The following is a 26,480-nucleotide window of genomic DNA, read 5'->3' as shown; positions in this document are numbered from 1 at the left end:
TGGTTTGATTCAGATTCAGAGATTTGGCCACTGAATAGGGTGAAATCTCCTCCAAATTGAATCAGCACCCAAAGCTTCACACAGCCCTACTCAGCACTGCTCAGTATATGTGTGTGCATTACAGATACCCACCCCATATGGGATCCATGTGCTAATTAACTTTCCACTCATGACTGGAACTGGGTGTTCTTGTCATGAATCTTGAACTCCTGCAAAATTTTATATGCAGATGAGGTATTGGGTGACCTGATCCGGCTTTACTTCATGGAGGGTGGGTCTACACTAATTATATGCGACAGTTTAAAAGAGGGGCCAATAAAGGGATACTACATAAAGGTTTGGGGGCCCTATTTGGTGATGTTGGCCAGACATTTAAGGCTGAAGAAGAAACAGGAATGATTGAAAATCAGAAAAAAAGGCACAGCCCAGCTGTGGGAGTGAAGAGGAAATTGAACTGTATTGAATGTAATGGCTCACCATGACTTGAAAGAGAGTCACCACTGAGGAGGACTGTGCTCAGGGGGTATTATCATATAACTTTTTCAGGTAATAATCTATCCTTGTGGTTTGTCTTATATGAGCCATGTTTAGTAGACCTGTGTCAAGCAGAAAGTATTTGCTTTGGATTCAGCAATTTGGAGGGACAGTGATTCAATAAGGTGATTTGAATCACTGTCCCAATACAATTTGGCTGAATCCAAATCTAAAGATATTTGGTGCTGAATCTTATTTGGTCATAGACTATACAGGCAGGCAGTGCTGGTGGGAGCAGCTGGGGGAGCACCTGGATGAGCCCTGGCTTGAGCTGGCAGCCCCAGGAGAAGTGGTGGCTTGTCTGGCTACTCCCCTGGCTTGCAGTGCTGGCAACCCCAGGAGAAGTCATAGGAGCTGGGGGGAATGATTGGGAGCTGGGGGATCAAACCAGGAGCTGGGAGGAAGCCCCTGTTTGTTCCCCCAGCCCCAGATCTTTCCCCCAAGCTTCCCAATCATTCCCCCAGCTCCCCAGTCATTTCCCCTAGGCCCCGTGGCTTCTTCTGGGGTTGCTGGCTCAGGCTGCAGCTCATCTGGCTGCTCCCCTGTCTGCCCTTCCCTCGGAGCAAGGCAGGGAGTGCTGGCAGCCACAGAAGAAGCCATGGGGGCTGAGGAGAATGATCAGGGAGCTGGGGGAATGATTGAGAGTTGGGGAATCAAATCAAGAACTGGGGAAATGAACTAGGAATGATCGAGGGGGGAATGATTGAGGGCTGAGGGAATGAACAGGGGCTTCCCCCCAGCTCCTAGTTCAAATCCCCATGTCCCCGATCATTCCCTGCAGCTCCCAATCATTCCCCCCAGGCCCCACTGCTTCTCTTGGGACTGCCAGCACTGCCTGCCTCACTCCAGGGGGGGAGGGGGGCTGCAGAAAAGCTGTGACTTGACCCGGCAGTCCTGAGAGATGCTATGGAGGCTGGGGGTAATGATTGGGGAGCTGGGGGGAATGATTCAAGGCTGGGGGAACACACAGGGGCTTTCCCCCCAGCTCCTGGTTCAATCCCCCAGATCCCAATCATTCCTCCCAGCCCCCATGGCTTCTTCTGGGGCTGCCAGTACTGTCTTATGAGAGTCTTCTCACTGGTTAGTTTCCAGTGTGAGGATCTTGGCTACATGGTTACTTTATGTAAATGAGGAATGCTTCCTAGCTTGCTCCTGTAACCATTGGCTAAGGTCAAGCAAAACTCAGGGACATCTGATCCCCAAGCCTCCAGTCTTGGGCCTGCATGTAGGGTGCCTGCTAATGGATTTGGAAGTATCTGAAGCCCCAGGCTGAGAAGTCTGGAATGGAGGATGCTTGCCAGTTGTGGCACCACCTATGGTGTTTGACTGATTAAGCTTTGCTTAATCAAAAGGATTCAGACCTGATCTGGCTAATTTGACCTGGAACAGGAAAAAAATTCTCTCTCACACACACACACACACACACACGTGTGTGTATATATATATGTGTGTGTGTGTGTGCACATATATATTATATATATGTGTATATATATGTGTGTGTGTGTGTGTATGTATATATATATGAGCCAAGTACTTTATAGTCATGCTCACTGTTAGCTGCATTTAATCAGCTTCATAGTTGGTTTCCACTACTAAGCACATGGTACTTTTAGGAGCGGTTGAAAGATAAGGAATATATTTAATGCTGTTTCCTTATATGGAAATGTAAGAGAAGGGGTTCCCCCTTGTTGATTGGGGAAAATAATCTTGTCTTATATTTGTATAAATACAGTAATATATCTACTGTGTGGCCTTTTGAAAATGTAAAGGTCTACATAGTGCAACTTTTAGATTGCTCCCTAATATGAATGGTCCCACTGAGTTGAATATGATTTCTTATATGAATAAATGCACACCTGTGTGAATAAAGATAGTATGAATGTATTATTGAATCTTCAAGATAGGGCTGGGGAGCAGTAATTTGGCACTTACACTTTCAACTAGGCTAGGAAACTTTAAATGAAAACAAGGGCATGAACAAAAATGTTTACAAAGTTTGTTCATTTTCTAATATATAAAAAACATAGCGAGGATTTAAGATTTAGGCAAATGTTTATGAGAACTTTAGGCAAAAGTTCACGGTCCACTTTCCCTGTTCCTACAAAATGTTGCAATGTATGTTTTCCAATGTTGGCTGCTTTTATGATTTTTCTAAGTTATAAAAGATAGAAATGATGTCAGTTATGTTACTGATACATAAGCTTATCTAAATTATGCACCAGAAGCCAGAATGCTAACAACTGTTAAAAACTTTATACAGGAAGGACAGCAATCTATCATTAGTTGAAAACAAAGGGGAAAGAGATTTACTCCCATTTCCCTGCAGGCCAAGTTGGAATGAAAATCTCTTCCAGGTAGTAAGTGAGACAATCCGCTTTTCCATCTTGGCATTTCAGCTGTCCCTCAGCAGGAACTCTGTTGTCATTTTTGCCATTTGTGGAAAACAGAACAGTGATTAATAATATGAATCATAACAGTTTCTGGGGTAATATGTTATACATGATTTAAACTTTACTTACAAAGTACATATTGTACAGAACAATCTCTCCATTCGGAGGTACAGGGCAGAATGAATTAAATGAACTATTTTGCTCTTTTCTCTAATTTCTGGGTATCTATAGCCTACAATTAGCTGAAAAGAACAGTATTACTAGTGGTTCACCTATGTGTAAATCTCTGCCAGTATCACCATATAATAATCCAAAGATTTATCCTCATACCTGAGAGAGTATTTTCATATAACTAGTTGAAACTCAACTTACTGTTTTAGGGTTACTGAGTGTTCGTAAGGGAAATGACATATTTAAATCTCTGCAGTTACTTAGGTTACTTATTTTGAAGCTGACAGCCACTTTATTCCAGAGCCTGGTTTTATTAAAGCAGAGAGGCAAGTATACTGGTGCCTTATTTGGTTTTTTTCCCCCCAGCCTTACACCCAGGAGGTAGGAATTTAGAATTTCTAAATAATTTTGCTAATGGAGTAGAGATTCAGTTTATTAGCATATAATAGACTGAATAAAATTATTGATCACTTTACAAACTAAACAGTAAAACTTAGAACACTTTATTATTTACTTTTGTAATCTAATTATGACCTGTTTTTATGTATTATTTTTATAGGGCTTCCAAGTTTACTACTGTAGAAAATAATGTAAAATAATACATGTTTGCTTGTGTGCCTTGTTTTATTCATTACAGTATTTACTCAATTACAAGATGAGGTGCCCCCACTTAATATGGGGGAAAAAGCCCTTTGCCTTACAATCAAACATGAGGCAGCAGGGGTTGGGGACACAGCTGCTGCTGTGACTTCAACTGGTTCCTGCCCTCCCACTGCCTCTGCATGCCCCGCCACTCCTCCCCTGCATCCTCCAGTCTCCCCTGTGCTGCTTCTCCCTTTCTCTCCCCCTCTGAAAAACTCTTTCTTACCTCTGCTCCCCACCAGCAGGTTCCATCTCTGCTGCAGCCTGGGGCACAGAGCATGGTTTCAGGCTGGCCTCATAGCAGTGGCATGGGGGGAGAGGGGGAAAGACATCTGGGGACCTGAGGCTGCAGGTGGCAGAAGTGGTGTGGAGCGGGGAACAGGGGAAGGGGTATTGGGGCAGCCTGAAGTTGCAGGGTGAGGGGCAGGACAATAAGCTTTAAATGGGGCCTGCCTCTCTCCTGCCTGCCCCACCACCTCTACATTGTCTATCCCCTACTACCTTCCCCTGCTTTCCCCATTACTGCCTCCCATCTGCCCTACCACATTCCTCCCGACTGCCTCCCCCACAGTTTGACACCCCCCCCACCACCTGCCCTATTGCTAATCCCCTCATCACCTCTCCCAGAACCTGCAGTAGTGGAGAGGGGAACAAATTTATGATGATCCTCTAATAATTAGATGCCATACATGGAAAATTATAACAAAATTATACATTTTCCATATGTAGAATCTAATTATTGGGGGTCATCTTACATTCAGGTAAATACACTAGTAAAGTCCATGAAGAATTGACAATTGGCAGGGCTCTAATAGGGAAGTAGTTTGGCTGTTAGGCTTGTTGATGAGAAGAAGAAGTATGTTAGGGCTTGGGACCTGATGACATGAGGAGAGGGAACAGTTGATATTCTTTAGTGCTCTGACAGAGAGCCTGGGGCAGCAGTTCAGAGAAGGCCCTGCAGGGCAGGCAATGCACAGCTGCAGTTGGGTTACTACAGAGACCAGCTAATGAGATTAATTAAAAGGCACCTGCAAGTAATCCTGGGGAGTCACCTGACTGGAAGGGGGCAGGGCCCTGTGGGGTTGATATAAGGCAGGCCCAGACCCTGAGCAGGCAGTTTGGTCATGGAAGTTGAAGGGGAAGAACTCTCCAGGGCTAGGGACAGACATTCAAAAAGCCTGAGCCTGAACTGATTCAATCTTTCCAGATTAGTCTAACCGGTTAGGCTGAATCAGTTTGTATCTGCACAGACATCGCAGAAGTGCAGGCACATGGCTGCACTGGCTCAGGCTAGAAGCTGGGGGATGCTAGAGCAGCCCTTCCTTCACTTCCACAGTGCTAAGCTGAGGGAATTGTGGTCAGGTCCTGGCAGGACACTCTGATTAGGGAGGGGTTCCCCCACACTTTTGACTGTCCAGCAGGGAATTGATAACCCAGTGTTGATCACCCCTAACTCAATGTTTTTCACCCCATTAAGAAAACAGCACAGGGACATTACCGGCTACTTGTTGATTCTGCCTCTGTCCCAGTAGCCAGCATGTGGTCTACTAGCTAATGCTGAGAGGTGTCCGTGTAAGGCAGAGGGGATGGGGGGGAACAGGGGAAGCCAGGCAGATGCCTGCAGTCTCTGCCAAACTGCAGCCAGGGAGCAGAGAGCCCCACCCAGCCCAGAGAGCATGCTGGGATGCTGGGGGATTCTGGTGTATCTTAAACCAGCAAGGGGTCTAGGACAGACATTGCATAAACCAGTTTGAGCCAAATCAGTTAAGTCTGATACGACGTTCAACCAGGTTATCTCAAACCAGTTTCAGCCATTTTCAAGCTGGTTTATGTGCATTGAACATTTGCTTTGTTACAGGTTTAAACCAGTTTCTGATCACTTAAACTGGTTTGTGTGTAATGTCTGTCCTTAGCCCAGAGATGCCGGTGACTTAGCTGCAGATTGTGGCTGTGTTAGGCCCAGAGACAGCTAGGAAAGCTGAGGACCAGCTACTGATTAAGACCCAGGCTTAGGTAGGAGTTTTGTTTCAGTCAGAAGGGCTTGTGTCTGTGTTTTGGTTTCAGTTTGGCTAGGTGCCTGGGGGGACCAGAAGGGTCTGGTGCCTAGGGGACTAGAGACTGAGGGAAGCCATGGTGGTTTGAGATCCCACAGCACCTGCAAAGCAGGGCCAGGCACAGGCATGGGTGAACCAGGCAGCTTTCCCGGGGCCTGGACAGAAAGGGGGCCCCAAAATGGTAATTTTTTTTGCTATTGTTCGGTTATTATTGTCATTATCACTGATGAAGGGAGGCCTGATACTAAAAGTTCACCCAGGGCTGCCAGGATTTTAGGTATGGTGCTGGAAGGGGGGAGCAGTCCCATAGTGCCTGAGAGGGGCATTCTGCAGTGCCTGTGAGGGGCACACTGAGCATGCCCAGAGGGGTGATCCCATATTGTATAGCGAGGTTCAGCAACCCAAGAGAGAGCGGAGATAAGGCCTTGGAACAGATGGGCTTAGGCCTGGGGCACAGACAGACAGAGTGAGTCCAGGGAGGCTCAGCAGCCTGAGAGAGGGCAGAGCCAAGGCCTTGGAAGGCAGATAAGAACTGGGGACTGCGGAAGCTCAGTCCAGTTAATGGACTGTAGCTAGAGGGCTCAGCAGTAGCAAAAAGAGTGGAGGCTGAGAAGGTCAAAGTCAGACACAGGAACAGGAGCAGGCTTGCTCTAAGATCCTCAGGCAGCCTTTCTCCTTTTCCAAATAATAATATTAAAGGTGTGGTGGGCGAGTAAAGGAGGTGAGGGTCTGTAGAGTTAGAGCTGGGGCAGGAATTGCATGGCCACCAGGGGGCATCATGGCCACCCCTGGAACTTGAACTTGTCGCAAGTGCCAAGTAAGAAGGGAGGGAAAAGGAGAGTGACACATTATGTGAAGGGAGGAAAAGGGATAGCTCTTACATATTAATAGTGGATTCTTGTTGGGGGGCTGGGGGAGTTTAAGTGTAGAACTTCAAATACCCATTAAGAATTTGACAACATTCTATCAAAATTAGTTTTATAGCTACTCTGTTTAAGCAAAACATTTATTTTTTCTTTTTGTAATTTAACAGCAATTAGTGAAGGAAGCCAGGAGAAAGATAGAATTGTTTCCATGAGTAAAATTTTTTAATTTACCATATTCTAAATTAGTTTTCCATTCATTTCATACTTCTTAAAAAGGATCTGTTCTGCTTGTTCCTGCATCAGCCCCTATAAAAGGAACTTCAAGTATGATAGGGCCTGAATTGCAGGGGGAAGAAATTCAATGTTATTCATGCTCTACAGCAGAGAATCACCTTTATTCTGTGTGGGGTTTGTTTGTTTGTTTGTTTGTTTAACAAAAAAACCCATGATAAATTATTTGAAAGGCAATAAATGCTTCCAATTCAAAATCATCCCATCTGCTTTTCCAACAGCGCAATTCAAGTGTACGTTCCAGTTGCAATGACACAGGATTTGGCACTTTTGCTAGTACTAGGGCTCTATCAGTTGACTTGTGATTGTACTGGCTCTTCCACTTGTGGGACTGCAGTACAAAAACAAACCCAAAAGAAAACTGTTACTTCAATGTCCTCCTGATCAAATATTCGTTAGAATTATAGCTCCAAACAGGACTGACTGATGTAATGCAGTGCACATCAGCATGGTTTATGAACCAACAATCTTCAGTAGCAGATGTATTTGTTTACTGTTTTTAACTCTTGTTTTTGTACAATCCTCAACCCCTTGCCCTTCACTGAGATGAAACTCCAATCCTCACATTCTCCCTGTGTTACATCAGCAGTTGTATTTGGCAGCCCCTCAAAACTACTTACAGCTGGTCAAGTTCCTGTAGATTGTGTTTTCACTGCTTACTGTCATATGCTGGCTCTGAATTGTCTATGATCCCATGATGCTCTCCACCAAATTTATAGATTTGTGCTAAGAGGGCATTTGTAGAACTGGTGATAAGTTAATAGGACTGAATTCAGGGTAAACAAGTGAAATCCAGTTTTAAAATCTGAAGTTAGCAAAAGAGCTTTCTTAACGTTTTTAGGACTTCCTTTGGTTAAATTTAATAAATCAGTACTTTTTATGTCCTTTAATCAATCTTGTAACTTTTCTGGGTTTGTGGAGTTACTTCCTTGGACTGACTTGTAATTAAAAAAAAAAAAAAAAAGCTGGTTCCTGTCCAAAACAATCCTCCTGAACTAATGAAACCTATTCCTTTCGGAGAAAATGTGCCATCTAAATAAAATAAGTTTTAATAGGCAGTGAAATTTTCATTTTTAAGTGAATTTTTAGTGCTTGCAAAACATTCCAGATTTACAGCCTAAGAGACTGCAGTACTTGTTTTGCAAAGCAGGAAGCTCCGTAAGATCTGTGTGTTTCAACACTTACTGAAATAGACTTTTTGCAGGAGTAATACATCGTAGCATCATTTTCAGACACCTATGCGTACTATTAATGCAGCCTTAATACTCACTTAGTCCTCCAGTTTTGTAAACTGGACACATGCCATCTCTTCATTTATCTTGGGCCTCAATAGCCTGATCCCCAGTGACTTCAGTGGAATTTGGACAAGACGCCAAGTGATAACTTCCAATCACTAGCAGCCTGTGCTAGTTGTCAGTGTGGAAGACAAAGATTTCAGAGTCCATTATTAGTCTCCTCAATCATTTACCTCTTCAAACAAAACAAAGTGAAACAAAACGTAAAAGGGCACTTAAAAAATGAAAGGGTTTAGTATTTTGCATATTTGAGAAAATTGTGTCTCCTGAAAGAACCAGTTTATTGGCTTTTTTCAAGGTATTTAGCAAATTCTGATGTTTTTAAATATTGAATACAACTTTTTTTTTAAGAATTTAAAAAATCTGCAGAACTGAATGGATATAAGTGCATTCTGAAAAGCCAAGAATACAAAACCAGGCAGGGCTATGTAAGGGATATAGTGCGTCTGTATCTTGTATCTATTTGACCATGATCCCATATGGGTTTGATATGCATAACAATTGAAATCTCAGTATGGTATAATATTTTCTCCTAGCTTCATCAGAAACAAAAGGAAATACAAACTTAAAATGACAAATATACTTTCAGGAGACTTGAATTCCTTATTATACCATAATTTATTAATAACCATTGCTTTGACAATGAACAATCTGTTTAAATATTTTACAGAAGACAGTATCCTTGACAAATTATTTTTTATCCTAAAATGACAAATGGAAGAATTACAATAATGTAGAATAGAATGGCTAGGGGAAGCAATTTAAGTTTCAAGTGCAATTGGAGCCAGGAAGGTGACAAAAGCAAGCATAGTAGAGAGAGTAACTCCTATTTAGCCTAAGCTGTAGGGTATAGTTGTCAATGACACAATAGTATTTGCTAAACAGTTCATTAAGCTGACATTTGCCTGTATTCTTTGGGGGAATGAGTTATATGAGGTAGAGTCTGACATGCACAGTCCTTGACATTTTACTGCAAGTTTAAAGCCTTGCAATCCAAGCAGCTCAGATATTCATTAACAGCATAGAATAGGAGCTGGCTTTAATTAATTAATTTATTGAAATAGTTGGACAATTATTAGAAATGCTGCAAGCTCTGCTGACATGCTATACTTCACATACACAGGAATTCATTACTATAACATAGAAATGCGAAGTAGTCTTTGATTTAGTAAACTACTAATTTAAGATAAGACAGTAAGATAGACATTTAGTAGAAATATTGAAAATTCTGCTTCATATACACACAGCAAAGAATTCTCGCTATCTTCTTTAGAAATGTTGTGGCATATGCTGTGAGAAATCTAGTTAGATACCAAATTGTTACATGTGCTTCCACTCTGTTTTTTCTATTTTGAAAACTCTAATGATGTCTGAAATTATGAGCTAGGCTCCTAATGCTCTAAGAAACATCCATAGAGTTTTTTGTCTTTAGGGTCCACAAGCTAAATACTAAGGGATTTATTTGTCAAGAGTAATGTTAAAGATGTTTAAAATGAATTTGTAACTCGGGTACACTAAAGAGTGCGCCCTATTATCAATCGGATGGGATGGGTAGGCAGGAGGGGGTGCTGTGAGAGGGATGCTGCAATTTCGGGTGAATCCCTCTCTCCTCTATAGAGTTAGCCCAGGCCCAAAATACTTAATTATATACAATTTATTGAGTTACCAACATTTATATATAAAACTCTTTAAGATAGGTACAATTACAGATATAGATACAAATATACATATAAAGGTCTGTTAGCAAAAGGAAGTCCGCCCTAGGGAGGGCATTTGGGTAAGTACCCGTGCCTCAGGCCCAGAAGAGGGGGGATCCCAGGACAGTCAATCCAGCAAGTTTATAGCACAAGTGGGCTAGCTAATAAAGACATCCTTACAGAGCCCATTATACAGAATTAATACACCCAACTTTTTAAAACATCAACAATAACAATAGATACCGAATAGGAAACATAACTATACCAGATATTAGATGTGCCCTATCTGGGTTCCAACCACTTCGCCTCTCAAATGGGATAGGGTCATCTCCCTCTACGTCCACAGAACCCTCCCTGGTGTATATTTGAGGCCTCCTCCCCTCCAACCCTGGAAAGCGGTTGGTGTGTGGGGCCTTCTCCCCTGCCCTCTCCTCCAAGGGTCCCTTGCCTGGGGGCGCCTTCCCTGCAGGACCCAGGTTCCCAGTAACTCACAATCCTTCCTCTGGGGACTGTTGATCTGGCCTTGGGGTCCCCACACCATCTCAGGCCTCCTGGAGCCATTGGCCTCAAGTTGAGGGTCCTTCCCTCTGGGCCCTATGCCCCACCTTGGGCAGCCAGGGAGCTCCTATGGGAGCCAAGCCCTCATTGGCTTCGGTTCCCACGCCGTGGGTCTTTCCCCTTCCCAAGCCCTGCTTTGGGCACCGGGGCTCTTTTAGTTTAATGCTAAGCCACACTGCAGGGCTCTGGTTATCTGGCCTAGAGCCGGGGCTAACTTGAACAGCCTCAAGCTGCTCCCAGACCTGACTCCCTGTGTGCCGATCCACACACCACCTCACCCAGCCGCTTTCCGGGTTCGCAGGCTCAGGTCACCTCAAGTGCCTCCCAGAGCCTGAATAGTGTGGGCCGATCCGCACGCTGTTGAGGCTCAGGTGGGGTCCCGATGATGATCTTTTCTGGAGCTCCTCTCTCCTCACCATCCCTCGCCATATCTGCCCAGCATGCTGAGCACATTGGGCTTTTATTTACACTGGAGGCCCTGCCCCTGAGGTCTGCTGGACCTGCAAAGCGCAGTCTTCAATCAGGTCCAGGAGCTTCTTGCTTCCCCCCACACCCTCCGAGCAGGGGTGGGGCAAGCCCCTCCCAGCTGTTACCTGATTGGTGGAAATGTTCCATCAATCTGAAGTATCCTTTTCCAAGCCAGGCTTGCTGGGCAAAAGCAGTATGCCCACCACAAATTGTGTACATTGGGTTTATTTCACCATTCGATTATTAAGGGATGCAGCAGATATTTCTGCTAGCAGAAATAATTAGACAAAATAGTGGATTAAGCTAGATATCATGTAGATGAACTAAAATATTAGTATAGAATTAACTGCCATGCTGTTTACTGCCCATCTTCATTTGATTAATCCTGTTGCATAATTTGTAGGAATATTTCATAGCCTGTCTTTCTCTTTAAGTAATAGTAAAATAGCAGTTTGTCTCCTAGTTCCCACTGCAGAAGAATTAATTGTTAAACAGCACATCTTATGCTTGAGAGTAAAAGCTTCCTACAGGGACCAGAAAGGAATTTCGCCCTTCATCACACCATTGACTAAGTCAGTTAAGGGAGCATACATACCTTCTACAGAAATATTTCAAATTTTGGCAGCCACTGTTTCAGACTTACTTTACACAGAATACCAGGCATGGAACATAAAATAAGCTGGTGAGTACCTGAAAATAACAGATACTTTTGTGTTAAATAGCTAAAGGTTATCTTGAAGTGCGGGTGCTCTCTTGGTCCAACTTAGTGATAAATTCCACTTAGTAACCTTCATCTTTTATAAAAGTATTATAGCTTTCAGTAGAATACCAGTTTTTTAACAATCAGCATATAGAGACATGCACCAGTGGAAAGCATCTTAGCCAGTTATGTACTTTATTTGAAAAGAAAATGAACATAAAAGCTTCAAGCAACCTAGCCAAACAGCTGGGTTTTTTATATCATCACAACAGCTTGGGATTGAGTGCACTCAGTTGATTGCCTGGCAAAGCAACTTATTTCAAATACCATAGCTGTGAGTAGAAGAAATTCTGTTTTGTTGAATTCTTAGAGTGCTTGTGCTCACACTCAGGCTTGCCTTCGTTTGCTTGCTTTTTTGCACACTCTCTCTCCTTTTGGTGTAATGAGGAAGAGAACATATATACATATTACGATTTTCAAAATGTTTCATTACTTGAAACTGAACTGGTTTGAAATAATTCATTAATTATTACCTTATTCCTGTGTCAAGCCTAAGCATGTTCATGGTTGCATTACACAAAACAAAAGAAAATAACCCTTTGAAAATGCAGAAAACTGAGAACCTCATGTGAGACTCTTCTCTTTTCCAAGCAAAAGACCCAATTGAAATGAAGACCACTGAATTCTGTATTTAATCAAACATGATAGGTAGCTGCAAGATGTCTTAAACTACAAACTATCTGGAAGAAATAATAGCCAGAATCATTTGAGTGCAGCCTTAGATTTGAATATATAGCTGTTAACGTATTTACAGGTTGAGCAGGTATCTTTCTTTTGACTACTACCTAACTCAGAGAAGAGTCCCATTGAGATGAATAGACTATTTGACAGAAAAGAGATTTAAAATTAAGGGAAAGTTTAGAATCTGAATGATTAGAAGGTAGAATTATTTCACTACCGTTTGGCTGTATTAAGGAGAATATTCACCTTCCTTAGAAATACTTCAGGTTCTGGCCATTGCCTTAAGTAGAATTACTGGGCCTGAAATGCGAATGAATTTGATCCAGAATAAGTTAGTGAGCCCTAAGGATCAGATGGTTCCCTCATAGGGGTTTTACTTGATCTCTACTGTAACCTCCAAATGAACCATTGATTAAGGGTACATGTGCACATTCTCTGTACCTGATCTAGGAACATGTGGCTTGCTTTAAGCTGCATGATCATGGATCAGGCACAATGCGTGCACATGTTCACCAGTGCCAGGAGCCATTCCACTAGGAGCCATTATCACTAGGTAGCAATTCCTGAGTTATTTCAAACCAGATCAGTTTCAAGTAATAAGATATTTTAAAAATATATAAATTGTACGTGATCTAAGTAAGTGAGGGTGGTGGGATTTGTAGGGTTTGGTGGGCCGGGAGAGACTGGAGGGTCTGTGGAGAAGTCAGTGGGTTCAGATGTGGGGAGGTTGGGGAGCTAAAAATAGCCTGGTTAGGGTAGGGGTGGGTAGGAAAAGCATAGCTCTAAGACTGGGGAAAGGGGCTGATGTTTCCCAGCCTTGGGGATGCACTCCAAATATATACAGACATTCGGTAGATTAGTCTAACAGGTTCCAGATCTAAGTTAGATCAGGCCAACCATTTTTAGCTTTATCTAACCTCCCTAAATGTACGTACAGCTGGTATCTCGTGACCTAAGCCTAGTTAGGTTGATCTGAATGTAATGTTTGCATGTACCCTAAGGTGCTAACTTTGGGATTTAGGAGACCCAGATTCAACTCTCAGCTCTTGTACAGAGTCCTTTAGGTCCTTAGGCAAGTTATGTTGTCTCTCTGAAGCCCAGAGCTCTGTCTGAAAATAGGAATAATAGTTATGGCCTACACACCCTGGAATAAAAAAATACATTAAGGATTGTGAGGTGCTTTGGCCTCCACTTTAGTGGAGGCTATTAACATACATAAAACTAGACTGATTAGGGAAGTTACAAGTGTTGGAGCAGGGTCCATATCTTCCTCATCTGAATAGCATCCACCATGCTTAGCATGCTTAACAAGTACAAGAGTTTGAGGGGAAGAAAGACCTTTTTTTGTCTTTTAAAGCACTAAGATATCATGAAAGTGTAAAATTGAAATATTTCAAGCATTAAACTTCTGATGAAACTTTAAAAAAAATGTAATTAAAACTTCAACCATTTTTTCCTGATTAATGACAGATGCTTCATATATACTCTGACTTCTTTTCTTTTCTTTTCTTTTCTGTTCTCAAGGAGTAGAAACATCTTTGTTGGTCACTATTAATGTAAATTCTAAAATGTTTCTTTGAGGAAATTAAGGATTTCATCACAGATGCTGAAAAGGAAGAGAAATGATATAACATAAATAAAATATCCCGTGCAGATAGGGTTTGATAATACACTCCGTATTTAATCTTCTCAACTGATGCATCATTTCGGTGTGCTGTTTTTAATAGGCACCTCATTTCATCCAGAGAGAGCTGCATCTCGGTGGTTCTGTGAAGTGATTCCTGTATAATTTTAAAAACAGATTATAGCACACTTAGAAGGCCACCTGAATGGAAGATGCAATATAGCAAAAGTAATTATATTGTTATTAATCTTAAAGAAGAGAGACTGCTGGCAGGTAGACACATGAAATCTTTTTAAGTATGGTTTTATTCTGAAAAAAACTCACTCTATACAGCTATCACTATTGGGGTTCCAAGTTTGTGTCACAGTGACTTCCAGATTAAATTTGTTCATATTATAAGCAAAAATTGAAAATTGCCAGCTATCATGATTCAGAGGTGACCTTCCCCACTGTCTCATTGCAGGTATTCTTGCCAAGTGAAGGTCTCTACCTGAACTCTTTCTAGAATGTCCATATTTTATCTCAGTTTAAAATAGATCACCAGACTACAACATCCTCTCTTCCCACTGTATTGTCACAATTCTAGTTTGAACACTGCCAAAGAGTCCTTTGAAGTCCCTCACAGTTTCTCTGGTGTCAGGATTTTGGTGACCAAGAATCTTTCCTTACATGTCTCTGAAGAAAGAGTTCTAACACTGTTAAATGGTAGCCTCTTTTTTTTCTGAATGACAGTCTCAATTGCCTTTAGCATCTGTAAAGCATTTCCCTTTGGGAGTGTGTGATTCAAGTAGTTGATTAAAGTGACTCAAAAACAACTTCTTCAAAACAAACCTTGTTTCATTTTCCCAAAGGTTGATAACGATCAAAGAGAAAGATTCAAACAACAGCAGACCATGTGAATCTGGTCTCACCTAACTTTATCTTTTTCTTAAGAGTTTAATAGTTTTCATTTAGCTCAGTAATCTACCTTGGTTGGCAGAACAAACTGTACCCCTGAAATCTTCATTTTTCTTAGTCTTGCATGAGGTATCTCTTTCCCTTAGCAGCTATTGCCTTCACAAACATTTTCTTTTTAGACTAGAGATTTTAGTGGTTTGATGTGACTTGATCCCAGGCTCAGGGAAAAATTAAGGTGTTAGCCTGTTTTAAGTTAGGAAAGTGGGCTTTATCAATTAATAACTCCCTCACTATTTCCTTGAGGACAGTTGGTATTCTTCCTAATGATACCGTATCTTCATCAGGGTTTCATTTCCTATTTAGTTTCCCCCAGCCATTTTTAATTTAATTCTGTGTGTCAGACAGGATAATATTAGAATATGAAGCTGAGGTGCATATGATATTCATAAAAAGTAATATAGATAGCTTCTTCATTCTCCATTCCAGCCCTGCATATTCAGCATGGAATCTGAAAATCAAGTTGCTCCCTTCCTATTCTTTAGTCAGTACCATCTATCCCCATCAGGATGTAATATTCAGGATTCCAGGATGAGGTGTTCTGGTTTTCCAAAACGTGCTCAGTAATGGCATTTAACTATATATGAGGTTGATCTTTTTTTTCTGGCAGGACTTTCAAGAACACTTCCCACTACTAATTTCTTTCCCTTCATTTTGTTGAATGGTTTCAGTTTGCTTAGTGATTCAAGCATGCAGATTACATGGCAGATCAGCTTAGAATAGAAGAATGTATCTGCATAAGGCATGGGCATTATCATTAAGCATTTGTATGTTGTTTGGCTGGAATCAACCAATGAGCTTTAATTGTAAACCATTCTGGATTTAGAACAAGTGGAAGCTTACAATATTTCTGGGTAGGTATTGGCTTTCTCAGAATGAATATATCTGAGATAGAATAAAGTCTTTTGTCCTTTTGCTTATATTGTCCTGATATCAGTGACACTTGCTGGCAGTTTCACAGGCAATAAATGTTTTACTTGATCATTTTAATAATTTTCTCTTTAGATTCACACATCACTGATCAATGGGCGGCCTAGTGCTGATGATCCTTCTCCAGTACTGCTGGAATTCACTTCAGCGCGTTTTATTCGTTTGAGGTTTCAGAGGATACGAACGCTGAATGCTGATTTAATGATGTTCGCTTACAAAGATCCCACTGAAATAGACCCCATAGTTACGAGGAGGGTAAGTTCTGGCCAAATCACAGAACTGCATGCATAGGAATTATGTTGGTTTTAGCAATACTATACCTGCCTTTCATCACCATAGGGAACCTTGAACTAATATGAGTAGCTGTTGTTTAGCTACCAAGCTCTTGGTGACAGATAAATGGCTCCCCCTTCTTCTGTGTTTTGTTTCCCTTTCAGGAGCAGAAGAGAAAGTTTGTTTACATATTTTGTTTAACAGTGTTATTAATGTGAGAAGCCACTGCCTGTGCTGCTTTGAATGTAAAATTTGGGGGTTATGGTATTCAGTAGGATGTTGCTGATCGACAATTCTTTGTGACCCTTCTGCCACCTCTTCATTTGAATTTCCTTGAACACTTTATTGCACTAAACCAACTATCCTTCTGATTTATTTGTTATTGTTATTGTTGTTATTACCCAATCAGTTTAAAAGGAAAGAGAGGATGCAGAACTTTGTATACATTTCTGCACAGTAGTTACTATGTATTTTCATTTAGCTTTCCATAATTTAGTACCTACCATTTCAGGACTTCATCTGGCATGATACTAGTGCTTGTAGGTAACATGATAATGACATGAGCTCCAACTCAGCAATGGGTAATCCTGACTCTTTGGGGAGAAAAAAATGGATATGAATGATTTTTTGCAAGGTGAAAATAGACATCAAGAGCCCCTTAAGTCAAAGCCTGATAGCCTTTCTCCATTATTAGCCACTCCTTTCACTGTGTGTTCTGAGTTTTCTTTCTTCCAGGGAGTAAAATCCATTACATTTGACCTGCCCATTTTATTTTATGCATCTACGGCCTTTGTTTGGTCTGTATGTGGGAATTGTTTGAGAATTGGTAAGCCATATTCTCTGCTGTGAAAACTGATGAAGCCCACAGACTTGCATCAAGCTACACCACTTCATACCAGCAGAGAATATGATCCCATTTCTGTGTTACTTGGGCATGAATCTGTTGATCGTGAAACAGTTACCTTTTATACCATCTTCTGTATTTGCAGTAGATCAAAAAAGGAATAAAACAAGAGCTGACAGTTCTATTACTAGGAAAGAATTTTGAACACAAGTCACCTGCAGCTTGCCATGCACAAGGCAATTCCTCTTCTGTTTTGTCTTACAGTATTATTATTCCATAAAAGATATATCAGTTGGAGGCATGTGTATCTGCTCTGGCCATGCAAGGGCTTGTCCGTTGGATCCAGAAACAAATGTATGTATATTTCCAAGTGTCTGATTTATAATGCAGACCATAAACTTATTAACTTTCCCATATACAGAATTCTGTGATTTGGTATATGCTATTCATTTAGTATAATCAAAACCTGTGCCAGAGTACAATAATTTTGGCAATCAGAATGAAGAACTTTGTAAGTCAGTATTTCTTTTCTTCCACGATATTAATCAAAATTTTTCTTAAGTATATTTTTACTAATTTAATGGATGCCTGTACATCACTAGTATAATAAGGGGTGGGTGAGCAGGGCATTGATTTTGAGAGGACACTAGAAAGGCAGCTGCTCGGTTGCCTGTGCTGCAGCTGCAGCCTGTATGCATGGAGGTAGGTCTCTCATGCTTGGCATCCTTCCTCCCCACACTTTATGGTACTTAGCACACACATGCCCTTTCCTCCTGCCTGGCCCAGGAGGCCAACACACTTAGTTATGCGTATGCTGTAAATAAATGATAGTCCTACCATATTAGTGTATTGTTCAGTTAACATTTCCTGATTGCTCTTGAAAATCATGAGCTGGTTCATTTTTTCCCTGTATGTTTATCCTTTTAAGATCAACTCTATCGGGAAATTTTAAAAAAATCAGAATCAAACAAAAAGCCTAGTTTAAGTTTGCTCCTCCACCTCCCAATTCCTGGCACATGTGTATACACATAGGCTAGGACCAGACATTCAAAAAGCCCAAGATGGAATTGATTTAAGTTATGTGGTTTTCTGTAAGTGTAGTAATTTAGATTGGTAGCGAACAGAACACACAGTCACCCTTTGGTGCAGGATACAAATCTTAGACTGGATTCTGCCATTTTTTAACCAGTCTGTGTGCAGCAAATTTCTGTCCCGTTACAGGTATAAACTGGTTTCCGATCACTGATACAGGTAAAAGTAATGTCTGTACCTGGCCTTAAACACTAACTCTGAAATAACTACCTAGCTGTATAATGCTGTTAGTAAGTGGATTGTAATATTTCTACCCTGAGTTTTCCCTTATAGAGAAGACAGGAAAACTAAAATATTTATTTAGGATATTGAGCCATTATGTAGGATTAATAGAAAACATCCATTTTATATTATTCTTTTAAACAAAAAAAGGAAATGTTTACAGAAACCTGTTAAAATTGTGTAAAATGTTACTCATTTAATCCTTATAAGCTTTTTGAATAATGATCTTTATAGCAAATGCTGAACCATTCCTGCAGTTACTCTCATTGAACAGCTGTCACACTACGATCTTAGCCTAAGTATGATTTGTTTGCACTGAGCCTGCCTTGGAGGAGTAATGCTCATATTACAGACCCAGAAAAGGTTCTCTGGAGAAACTGTTTGCATATTCTGCCTGTGCAACACAGGAAGGGTTTGCAGTATGGTGAAGTATCTGGTTTTACCTCTGAGTATATGTATGTTGCCTAAATTGTTTTAAAATTATTATAAGTACAACAAAGTAAATGAAATGCACATGGAATCTGATCTAGGTAGACTGTTTACATTAATTTGCATAAATGCTTTACTGGAAAGGGACACTTGAATATTTCAGATGCCTGAAGAGAACTCGATTTTAAATACAATGCATGGTGAGATCTAGGTAATATAAAAAGATAACTGTCCTGAATGAATTGGTTTTCTTATATTAATGAGATGCATTTGTCTCAAAGCTCTTTTCTTGGTCCTCTACTCTATGCTTTATCCAAACATGATGCTGTCACAGATCTAGTTTAATTTCCCTTTTTGAAATTCATCAGATTGCTGCATTGGGTCCTGATTCACTGTCCTTGGTGTGCTTGAGCAAAGTCAGAGACTGTCCCTGGCTTAAGACCTGAAGACTTTAGATTAGTGTGAAGTTATTCTATTTAAACTTCTTAGAGTGGGGACCTGTGGTTTGACTGAGTAGCCCTGGAAATATTACCAACTCCCTAGGATTCCCTTGTAATTTACTTACTGTCTCCCAGAAAACTAGTCATGGGCATGCTAGGCTACTAACTTTTTAAGACCTCTCTTCAAAAGTATATGAGACACACACACGTAATATAACCTACATACATTTGCTTGCCTCACTTCTCTACGTCTGGAACATTCTTGGTTTGTTATCCAGAGTCCCTCCCCTGCAACTTATATTTTATTTCCAATACTACGGAGTGTCTCCAGCTCAGCTTGCTGTCACTGGCCTTGATTTATCCCACAGCTAAATTGGAGCTTCCACATTATGAAAGTATGCCTTTCTCTGCTTTTCTCTGCCCAGAGGCTACCAGTGTGGCTCTGTGGGGCTGTTTGTATATCAATACCTTGGCTTCTTGGCTCTTTTCAGTTCTATTCCTTGTCCTGTTTCTGTTCCCCAAATGTAAATAGGTAAGAGGTTCAACTTTTCCCTGATACAGCTAACTTCCTTAGTATACCAATTATTCAGTTGAAGCAGAATTTCTAAGTTTAAATGATTTTTTTAGTGTGGTTGGTATATGTTAGAGCAGGGCCAAATCTGGCCTGCAGAGCCACAAAATTTGGCTTGCAGGAATTCCTGGAAAAACTGGCAGCTGGGGAGCAGTTGAGGCTTCATGCAGAGGGGTCCAGTCTTACCCATGCCAGTGCCAAGCAGTAAAATTGGGATTAGACCCACCCCTCGTGCATCCGGATTGGGCTGAGCTGTTCCCTGCTGCCCTTGCATCTGGATTGGAGCCACTCCATCCCACCTATCCTATCTGGATCATGGCTGGGCTGCTCCTCAGCTCCCCCATGTGTCTGGGTTGGGGCCACTCTGCCCCATCCCCTGTGTGTCTGGATCAGGGCTTCTTCATCCAAACCCCCAACCCCCACATGTCTAGATAGGGGTTGGGCTGCCCACCTCCTGCAGCTGAATGGCCCCCCCTGTGCTGGCCCCATGTGCAGGAGCAAGCCCACCAGGCACTGTCCATCTAGCCCACAGGGCAAAAAGGTTGGGTACCACTGTGCTAGGTGACAACCTAAGCTGGATACACAGAGACATTACAGAAAATGGAAATTTTCATAGTAATTGTTTCCTAATATTATCTAGAATTTATAAATTATACAAAGAAGATCCAGATCATCACATGGTGTTACTAACTTTTCCTTTTTTTCTAAATCAATTAGAAATCCATTTGTGAGTGTGAGCACAACACGTGTGGAGAGACCTGTGATCAGTGCTGTCCCGGTTTCAATCAAAAACCTTGGCATGCTGGGACTTTCCTGGCCAAACATGAGTGTGAACGTAAGTTAAAAAGCAACAGGAGAAAAGAGAGAGAGAGCTTAACCTGTGTTTCACTGTGAACATTCAGTCCAACTATATCTTTAGATTCCATTTTGTTTGTAAAGCACACGTTGCTCTTGGGAACTACTCTATTTTTTATCTCACAATAGTTACAGCTGCCAGAAGAAAAGAAAAGGAAGAAAAAGAAAAAAAAAAATTAACTGAGCAGTTTTTTGTGTAGGAACATGACATTTTGTTGGAATTGAAATATTTTGTGAGAACGTGTCAATTTTGATGAAGATTTTTGAGTGTAGGACGTCAACAAATCATTTTGGCTTTCTCTTTCTGTTTTGATAATGTCAGAAGCTTGTTTTGATAAAAGAAAATGCTTTTATTTTGATTCATTGCAGCTTTTATATGAAAGTATATGTTTTAGGATATTTGTCAAAGGTCCATCTGCCTGTCATTAGCCCAGTGGGCTAGCATGGTTAAGGCACACCAGATTCTGTAGCTAGTGGCACACAAGGGAGGGATGTGGAAACATCTCCAGGTGGAATAACCAGGTACCCATCTACATCTGAGTCAACTGGGGATAGCCTTTGGCACGAGTCTAACTAAATCATGGCTTGAACTCATGCCTTCACAGGCATAGTGAGACACCTACATCTGTCTGTACTGCACCCCTAATATATTTTTACACACATTTAATATTTTATAGAAATGTTTTCCCTTCATCAAAACCAAATATTTTTGCTTATCAAAACTGAACAATTCGATACATCAGAAAGCTGGTCCCATCCATACTGCAGGTCCAATGAAAGATATCAAAAAATTCCTTGTCCCTCGCTATTTCCTTGACATGGGCTGTTCAACTGGTGGCCTACAGGCCACAAGCTGCCCGGGAGGGCTTAATGTGCAGCCTCTGAGCTCTTTCTCATCGGCTGCTCCCCTCATCACTCCAGCTGCAATAGCAGGTAGTATCTCTAGGGTTCCCCATCCCTCCTTTGGTGTCCACTTCTTAGGGGGGGTCTGGGGCTGTACCTGGGGAGTGGGGGAGGGATTGGGGTAGCATGTGGAGGAAGGATTGTACCTGCACGGTGCAGCATTGGGTGGTGGGGATACATGCATAGGCATCCATTACAGAGCATTGGGGAATCACACTGATATACCTATGTAGTGCAGTGATGAGGAGGGTAACTGCATAGGCATGCAGAACATCCACATGGCTTACAAGTTGGACAACCCTATCCTGGACCATCGCAGCTACAACAACACTCCACTCCTGCTTAAAATATTGAAGAATTTACTTTTCATGACAGATTCTCAGATTATGACTTTTTTGTGCTCAGATTCAGAATAAAAGGCATTTAAAATATCAGGATATCCAAACAGGTTGGAAATAGATTTTCTGATTAACCCTAATAAGCGTAATCATTACTGTAGTTTAAGAGCTGCAAATATCACAAACCTCTTTAATTTCTGAACATGCTAAAATGGAATGTTACACTGTACATGTGCTTCCAAAACACACTGTGAAAGAAGGGCAGCTACATTTATTCTAATAATTCATTTTTATCTGATTTCTATAATGATTTGGTTGCAAGGTTGTACCTAAAATTGTAGATGGACACCTAGGATCTCATCTAAAGCACCCTGAGGTCAGCAAAATGATTCCCTGACATCCCAGTTAGCTTTGAATGGGGAATTCCTGCTTATTAGAATCTGGAAGTGATAATTACCAACATGTATGTATACAAATAGGGTGCCAAACTTCATTTACCAAATATTAAAGATGGGTTGCAGAAGTGTTGTCTGTGTCCTGGTGAAGTTGTACTTACAGTTTGGGATCTTGGGCCAAGTCATTGCTAGGGATTTGATTCAGTTCTGCTGAGATCTTGCAGGCTTTTTCCTCCTGCCAGGGTGGTGGTGGCAGTCTCATTGACAGAACTAATATTCTGTCTTTCTGCAGTTTCAGGGTCCTACTGAAACCAAAGATGTGGGGTGTAAGGGTGCTTGCAGATGGGGGTGGGAACAAGGGGAGTATATTTAAATCTGAAATCTTATGAAAGATGAAGGATTTTTGCTTCAGACTTCCTGTTCTGCCAAGCTCCAGTATGTATTGTATGTAAATAGAGGGCTCTCATTAAGCTTCCTATTTAGCTTTGGTGAAAATTAAAGAGACTATAACAGTTTTAAAATTTGAATAGCTTTTTGTAGAGCTTGTATTTTTGTATGCCTTACAGTACTTAATCTTTTCATGGACAATGGGTGCATTCAGAAAAATATGGGATTATTAGTTTAAAATGACTGCATTGTTAAAAAAGCTTTTAGATTCCTCCCCCCCCCAAGATAAAACCCAGAAAAAAATAACATATGGGAATCCAGGCACCATTTGTGAATGGACCGTATTATTTTTAAGGGCTCAGGAAGCAGTAAGCTGAGGAGTAAGTGTGCTATTTGTTTCAATGTACATGGCACAGAAGTCAAAATAATGAAATAATGAATGTTGCTAATTCTTCAGTAATTCTTCATGTCTATAGCCTGGATGTGATCTTTGCTAATATAGTTGTCTCTGTTTGTTTGTTTGTTTGTTTGTTTGTTTGTTTTCCAGCATGCAATTGTCATGGGAAGACAAAAGAATGTTACTATAATCAGAGTATTGCAGACAGAAATCAAAGTTTGAATGTCTATGGAGAATACATTGGGGGTGGAGTGTGTATTAATTGCACAAGTCACACTGCAGGCATAAACTGTGAGACCTGCATTGATGGCTACTTCAGGCCAAAGGAGGTAAAGTATGCTCTTCTGTTGCCTTTACATATTTCTTATAGTTCAAGCCATCACTTGTGTGTGGAAAGTTAGGTTATTAAGGTATGCTTTTGATTGCCATTTTATGAAAGTTAAGTTCTAATTCTGCCAGCCTACTAGCCGTCTTTCACAATTGGAAAGTAAATGTTCCTGGGAATATGAAAGCAAATTGGGTTGATATAAAAAAATGTATTTGAGGTCAGGGCCTGCAGCTAGAATTTTGGTTTGAGTTAAAGGAGGGTGTGATCCTGTAAACATGGCTTTTGCATCAGTAGAGATTTTGAACGTGCACCCTCAAATAGCAGGGAAATATTCCTGTAATTGTTGCTGGGTAGTGGAGCTAAGGGAAAAGAGAATCTGTAATTTTTAAAAGCTGTTTAAATGTAGCAGTGATCTTTGTAAGCCTGATTGCTATGTTCTCCAGGCCTTGATCATGACTTAAGTGCAGTCTGTCAAACAGATGTAGCCACTGATGTTCTTTAAGGTGTTCTGTCAATACCCTCAACTTCAACCAAGGTTGGGAAATATCTTCAGAAACTCTTCATTAGGTATTGCAGGTGATACTCCATCTTGACCTTAACTGAGGCCATGAGTAACAGTAGTAGAGCAAGTTAAAAGAGTTTTGATCTGTCTTCAGCAGTTGATTGACTAACCTTGCAGCACAAGTCGAAGAGTTACTATGCTCACGTAATATTGAGCAGTTACTATGTTTGTGTCCCAGGTTGTGAGCAAAGAAAATGTGGGCAGACTTCTGACAATATAGGAGAGCCACACTTTTTTGAACGTATGACTTGTGAGTTGTCCAGATCACAAAGGAAGAATTTAGCTATACTGAGAATGGAATTCTTGTATCTTGAGTCCTCTGATGTGGGCTTTTTTCTAAATCCTTAACTGGTCAAACCCAATTGGCACTCAATGGTATATGTGCTCCTAAACCACTCGGGCATTTGGAAATTCCACCCTTACTTCTTTTGCCTTAACAGTAAGGAATAACAATCTAAAGACATTCTCAAAGTTCAGTGTAGTTCGGGCACTTTTTCTTTTCGAAAAAGGTTTTGTCAGTGGAAAGCATCCTGAATTGTGAGTTAGGCATGAAAATGCACAGATGAGCATGTGCTGGAGCCACTCTGGATCTGGCTTGTAATGGGGATCAGGCACAGAATGGAAGTGTTAGTGAGCTTTTGCAGGAAAAGTAATAGCTCTTTGCTGCTTGACTGCTTCCTTGTGGCCAGTTCATCAAGCAACATTGAGTAGAAAGCAACTAAATGAACGGAGCAGCTGCATGGGCTCCTTGGGTGGTTGGGGACTCACAGAGGGAAGCATGATTGCATTTGCCAGCCATAAGCTAGTCAACACTGATTTCCATGCTTTGTTCTTTAAATCCATTGCTGGTTACATGACTGATGGAATTCTGGGCACCTATATTACTCTAAAACTTAGTTTTTATCTCAGGCATAATATTAGAATATAGTTCAGGTCTTGAGTAATGTTTTGAAAGATGAAAGGAATTATTCAGCTGTCTAGTCTTCACTTTTCTTCTTTTATCTTGTTTAATTATTGCATGTCACTGAACTTCGGTGTAAATGAATTGTTCTGTTTATAATCGGGACTTCTCATTTGTTATCATGGTGCTACAGAATTTCAGTGGTTTAAATACTGAACTGTGCTTTTATTCACTTTAAAGAAGACTAATATATTTTTGTTGACATCTTGCATTAAAAAATCATTAACATACATGACGTTTGAGGCTCAAATATTTGAGTGTCTTTCTGGTAAAAATTGAATAGCTAAGCTAAGGTTAATATCTAGACTGAATACTGAATTAATGGGCTGAATGAAGGGGCCATTTCAATTACTGTTAAAGCACCTGAGCGGATTATGATTTTGTTTGTTTTTCTATATTTTAAAAAACCATACCAATTTTTAAATTTTAAAAGGTCAGATCATTTTTATTTTGAAACTCACTCATATTCTTTTTGGTGTAGGTATTACCAAGTGACCATAATCCATGTCAGCCATGTTCCTGTGATCCAAATGGATCTTTACATGATACTTGTATCAAGGATGAGAAACATGCAGGAGGAGGTGAGTTCCCTGCTAGCTTATAACAGTAAACATTAGTTCTAGCATTGTTAAAATGAAATTTTATTAATACCTTCTGTTTCTTACAGAGAAATATTACCTCATGGGAGATTTGGACAAAACCATTATGCATGTGGTGGTCACTTGTATACCCATATTAGCATAACACTTCTGCTTGAAAACTGAGATTTTTTTTCCCTGCCATGTTTTCAGACCCACTTTCAGATTTACAGACTACAGATGTTTTAGCTTTGCTGTGTCTGCTTCTCTCCCAGAGGCCTAAGGAAGGGTACTATGATACCTGAATGTTTGCCAATGTGCACTGCAGCCAGAGAATTGACCCAATAAAAGATAGTTTCATAGTTTCACAGTTAGTAGGGTCGGAAGGGACCTGAACAGATCTTTGAGTCTGACCCCCTGCCATGGCAGGAAAGAGTACTGGGGTCAAACGACCCCAGCAAGGTGTACATCTAGCCTCCTCTTAAAGACCACCAGGGTAGGAGCCAGCACCACTTCTCTTGGAAGTTGGTTCCAGATCCTAGCCACCCTGACCGTGAAGTAGCGCCTCCTGATATCTAGCCTAAATCTACCCTCTGCCCACTTGTGACCGTTATTCCTGGTCACTCCTGGTAGTGCCTGGGGGAACAGGGACTTCTGCAATGCTTGCTGGTCCCCTCTGACTAGTTTGTAACAGGCCACTAGATCCCCCCTCAGCCTTCTCTTGTGGAGGCTGAACAGGTTCAGGTCCCATAGCCTCTCCTCATAGGGCCTGCCCTGCTGTCCCCTGATCATGCGAGTGGCCCTCCTCTGGACCCTCTCGATGCTGTCCGCATCCCTCTTGAAGTGCGGCGCCCAGAACTGGATGCACTACTCCAACTGTGGCCTGACCAGTGCCATGTAGAGGGGATACCACCCATAAGAATGTTTGCCTCTACAGACGCAAGGACATTTAGATAAATATCCCCTATCAAATATTGGGGGGAGGGGGGT

At 41.2% G+C, this 26,480-nt stretch overlaps 1 protein-coding gene across 1 annotated transcript in view; it reads left to right on the top strand.

The window, feature by feature from the left end:
• LAMA2 (laminin subunit alpha 2) overlaps nt 1-26,480 on the top strand; it is a 576,898-nt gene that overhangs the window by 78,731 nt on the left and 471,687 nt on the right. The window contains exons 4-8 of the mRNA XM_019520301.1: nt 15,991-16,170; nt 17,297-17,386; nt 20,504-20,621; nt 23,212-23,390; nt 25,394-25,493. Of these exons, the coding sequence (XP_019375846.1) occupies nt 15,991-16,170; nt 17,297-17,386; nt 20,504-20,621; nt 23,212-23,390; nt 25,394-25,493 (667 nt within the window). The remainder of the gene's footprint in view (nt 1-15,990; nt 16,171-17,296; nt 17,387-20,503; nt 20,622-23,211; nt 23,391-25,393; nt 25,494-26,480) is intronic.

The sequence above is a fragment of the Gavialis gangeticus genome, unplaced genomic scaffold (genome assembly GCF_001723915.1).
Source record: "Gavialis gangeticus isolate Ggan-Ray unplaced genomic scaffold, GavGan_comp1, whole genome shotgun sequence".
Classification (NCBI taxonomy): Eukaryota; Metazoa; Chordata; order Crocodylia; family Gavialidae; genus Gavialis; species Gavialis gangeticus.
The sequence above is the reverse complement of the archived record's forward strand: the minus strand, read 5'-3'. Positions and strand labels throughout refer to the sequence as shown.